The sequence below is a fragment of the Pteropus alecto genome, unplaced genomic scaffold (assembly GCF_000325575.1).
Source record: "Pteropus alecto unplaced genomic scaffold, ASM32557v1 scaffold57, whole genome shotgun sequence".
NCBI classification, from domain to species: domain Eukaryota; kingdom Metazoa; phylum Chordata; class Mammalia; order Chiroptera; family Pteropodidae; genus Pteropus; species Pteropus alecto.
The window spans coordinates 11,186,230-11,189,772 of record NW_006442508.1 but is presented as its reverse complement, the minus strand read 5'-3'; the positions used below and the strand labels follow the sequence as shown (position 1 = coordinate 11,189,772).

The 3,543-nt window shown below is 38.5% G+C and overlaps 1 protein-coding gene across 1 annotated transcript in view; it reads left to right on the top strand.

Moving 5' to 3' along the window:
- The window catches only part of SPINK2 (serine peptidase inhibitor, Kazal type 2), a 5,410-nt gene extending 2,098 nt beyond the window's left edge, over positions 1–3,312 (top strand). Inside the window, exons 3-4 of the mRNA XM_006922523.1 lie at positions 2,426–2,535; positions 3,267–3,312. Of these exons, the coding sequence (XP_006922585.1) occupies positions 2,426–2,535; positions 3,267–3,312 (156 nt within the window). The remainder of the gene's footprint in view (positions 1–2,425; positions 2,536–3,266) is intronic.
- Positions 3,313–3,543: the final 231 nt, after the last annotated feature.

Below are 3,543 nucleotides of genomic sequence, written 5' to 3'. Positions count from 1 at the left end.
TTGTTTTGCAAGTGTCTAAATTCTCACTCTATTTTAAAAAGTGGTTTTCACCTGGGGGCAATTTTGCCTCTCAGTAGACATTTAGACTAGGGGTCCCCAAGCCCTGGGCCATGGACTGGTACCAGTCAGTGGCCTGTTAGGAACCAGGCCGCACAGCAGGAGGTGAGCTTAGGTGATCTAGTATAGCCTTGTGTATTTGCAGCCACTTCCCAGCACTAGAATCACCATGTCAGCTTCACCTCAGATCATCAGGCATTAGATTCTCACAGGAGCACTGGTCCCTGGTGCCAAAAAAGGTTGGGGATCACTGTTTTAGGCTGTCATTTTTGATTGTCATGACTGGGAGTTGATACTGGCATCTATCTAGTGGACTGAGAACAGAGATGCTACTAAAGAACCTACAATGCACGGGAGAGCTTCCCACAGCAAAGAATTATCCAATCCCAAATGTGAATAGGGTTGACAAATCCTGTTTTAGAGAGACCAAACCAGGAAATTATAAGTGAGTTATTATGGGTATGATTTTTGCAGTGATAGCATGCAGAATTCTAATTAGTTGAAACATTCAAAGGAAAGGTTTTGTCTTTTGCATTACTTAAAATTAAATTCAGCTGCAAGTAATAGACTCAAAATAACAGTGCACAGTGCTGCCACACTAGGATGTGGCCTTTGTATTCCTGGTCTATAAAGTTAATGCCTCATGCTCCCAACTGTAGGATAGGGGAATGGACAAAGAAGAATAAAACTAAGAGGAAGTAGAGGACAGGTACCAGCTTTCTTTTAAAGGGGGTTTCCAGAAGCTACTGCACAACAATTCCACTTATATCCCATTGGCCTGACCTTAATTATATGATCATAACTAGTATTACAAGTAGCCATATGCCTTGTCATTGTCTTACATCAAAAGATTTCCATTTTGTTTTCATTTATATGTTTTAAGATAATATTTAGGGTATGTATTGTTTTTTGTTATTGTTTCCTTGCTTTAATTGAATTTTTAAGCTAAACGACTAGCTACCTCTTGTCCCAATCTCATTGGATAAGAGGGCATCTAGAAGGCATCTCTTGAGTGAGCCTAGGGCAGTGGGAACATATCGTGCTCCTGAACGAAGTGTAGAGTGTGCTGAACAGAGGATGGAAAAGGTCAACAAAACCTCTTTTAGTTCAGGGTTTGGCCCACAGCCAGCCCTGCTTAGGCCTTTATGAAACCTGATAATATTAATAGAAAGGTGTACTTCATTTATTCAGAGGGCTAAAACAGGGTGACTTCTTTTACTCTGATGTGAGGAAAGGTGATCACCTTTACTAAAAAAACAAATTATATATATACCTATATCGCAGAAATATTGCAGGCCATGTATTTAACCTTTTGTTAGAGCGAGACCTTGCACTCCACGGTCTGATCACTGTGACAAGTGCTATTCCTGGCCCTGCTGGAGACCCGTGACTGTGAGCAAGACATGTCACCTCTCTGGCCTCAATTCTCTTGAATCAGATGCTTGAGTTTCATACCAATTTCTTACAGCTGCCATAATAAAGTATCACAAACTGGGGTGGCTTAAACAACAGAAATTAATTGTCTTGGAATTCTTGAGGCCAGAAATCCAAAATCAAGGTGTTGGCAGGGTTAGTTCTTTCTGAGGGTTATGAAGGAGAATCTGTTCCATGCCTCCGTCCTAGTATCTGGTAGCCTCAGACATTCCTTGGCTTATAAGTGGGGTTCTCTCTGTGTTGTCACATGATTTCCCTTAGTGTATGACACTGCCCAAGTTTTCCCTTTTTATTGGGACACCAGTTACATTGAATTAGGGTTCACTCTAATAACCTCATTTTAACTTGATTACCTATATAAAGACCCTATATCCAAATAAGGTCACATTCTGAGGTGCTGGTGGTAAGGACTTCAACATATCTTTTGGGATGGACACAAGTAAACCCATAGGTACCCCTAAAATCCAGTTATGAACCTGCTGCTTTCTTTAGTGCTGGGGGTTAAATGCCAGTATCTGAAAAATCCAGACTAAAAGATTCAATTCCTGAGTGTGTCTCAACATTATGTCAAGGGACTGAGATAGAATGTAATAGCACATCCACATGGAGATTGTAGTGAGTGCAAATTATGAAGCTAGAGGACAGTAAGGTAGGTATGGTGGCATGTCTTGGACTTTCATTTAAAAATCAGCACACTGAACCTTCTTTAGAGATTCTTTTCTTACGTAGTAGGTATCAAACCATTGCTTCAACATTGCATCTGATTTTTTCATTAGAAAAATCTTTTTTTCTTTTTTTTGGAAAGTAGAAATATTTTTGTAGGATGTTTCTAGGAAATCTAGGGAGACATGGGACTTTGTACTCCCCTCCACTATTTTGTGATAAGAATATCTCAAGTTATTCTCTAATTTCTGTCTTCCTTTCTTTTTTCTAGCCAAACTGCGATCAGTACAGATTACCAGGATGCCCCAGAGACTTTAACCCTGTGTGTGGAAGTGACATGTCCACTTATCCCAACGAATGTACTTTGTGCATGAAAATCAGGTAACATAATTTAAAGTATAGAATAGACAAGTTTTTATTCTTTTTTTTTTTGAATTTTCATTATTTATAATATAGTGCCTCTTTTCTTGGAAATAAAGATGAAATATGACATAGTTCTGTTTTCAGACTGACATTTAAGAAGACACAGAATTCCTCAGTGCATTTTCCAAGTCAAAGTTAGAGAATGACGTGTGCAACTGTAGACCAGATAATCAAACTATGTTACTATCCATGGATTAAGAGAAATTAAGAAATATTTAAACTTTATGGAATATTAAATGTTCTTTTAAACTCAGAAGGCATGTGTAGGTGACCTGCACACCCTGCAGTACTAGTCGGGAAATAGGTCTTAATGACTGTACCGAAAGAATGCTAAGTAATTAGTGTTTTATACCTGGTGCCCTTCATGTAACACACCTGACCATGAGATCGTGACTCCTCTAGGTATGCTGCTTTGTATTTCAGGGGTCCATTCTCTGACTTCAATCAACCCTGAGTTACCTAGGTCTTCTCAGAATGATTTTTTGGGGTTAGTGACCTGTGCCCTTGGGTTAGAGAAAAAATGACCGAGTTGTGACTCATTGATTTAGCTTTAAAAAATGATTATGCAAATGTCACCCTAGACAGAATCTAATGTACAATGACATGGGTCTTTTTAATACAATTGTGGGACAGTGTCAGTATGGTAAATAATAAAAATGTTTTTGTTTTTATGGTTGTTCAATTTGCAGGGAAGATAGTCATGACATTAAAATAATCCGAAGCGGACCGTGCTGATGGAGCGGTTTACGAAAGAGAAATTGGAGAAACCACCATCAACTACACACTAGATGAATTTCATTTTCCCTTTTTCTCTTCTGTTATGTTTCTTTGCATGAGATTTGTTAACCCACATTTTCTGAGAGGAGGTGTGGAAGAAAGCCATGTACAGTGACTAATAATTAAAACAGAAATAAAGAAAAAAAAAACTTGTTTTTTTGGCTTTTGTCCCTTTAGTTAAGCTTATTG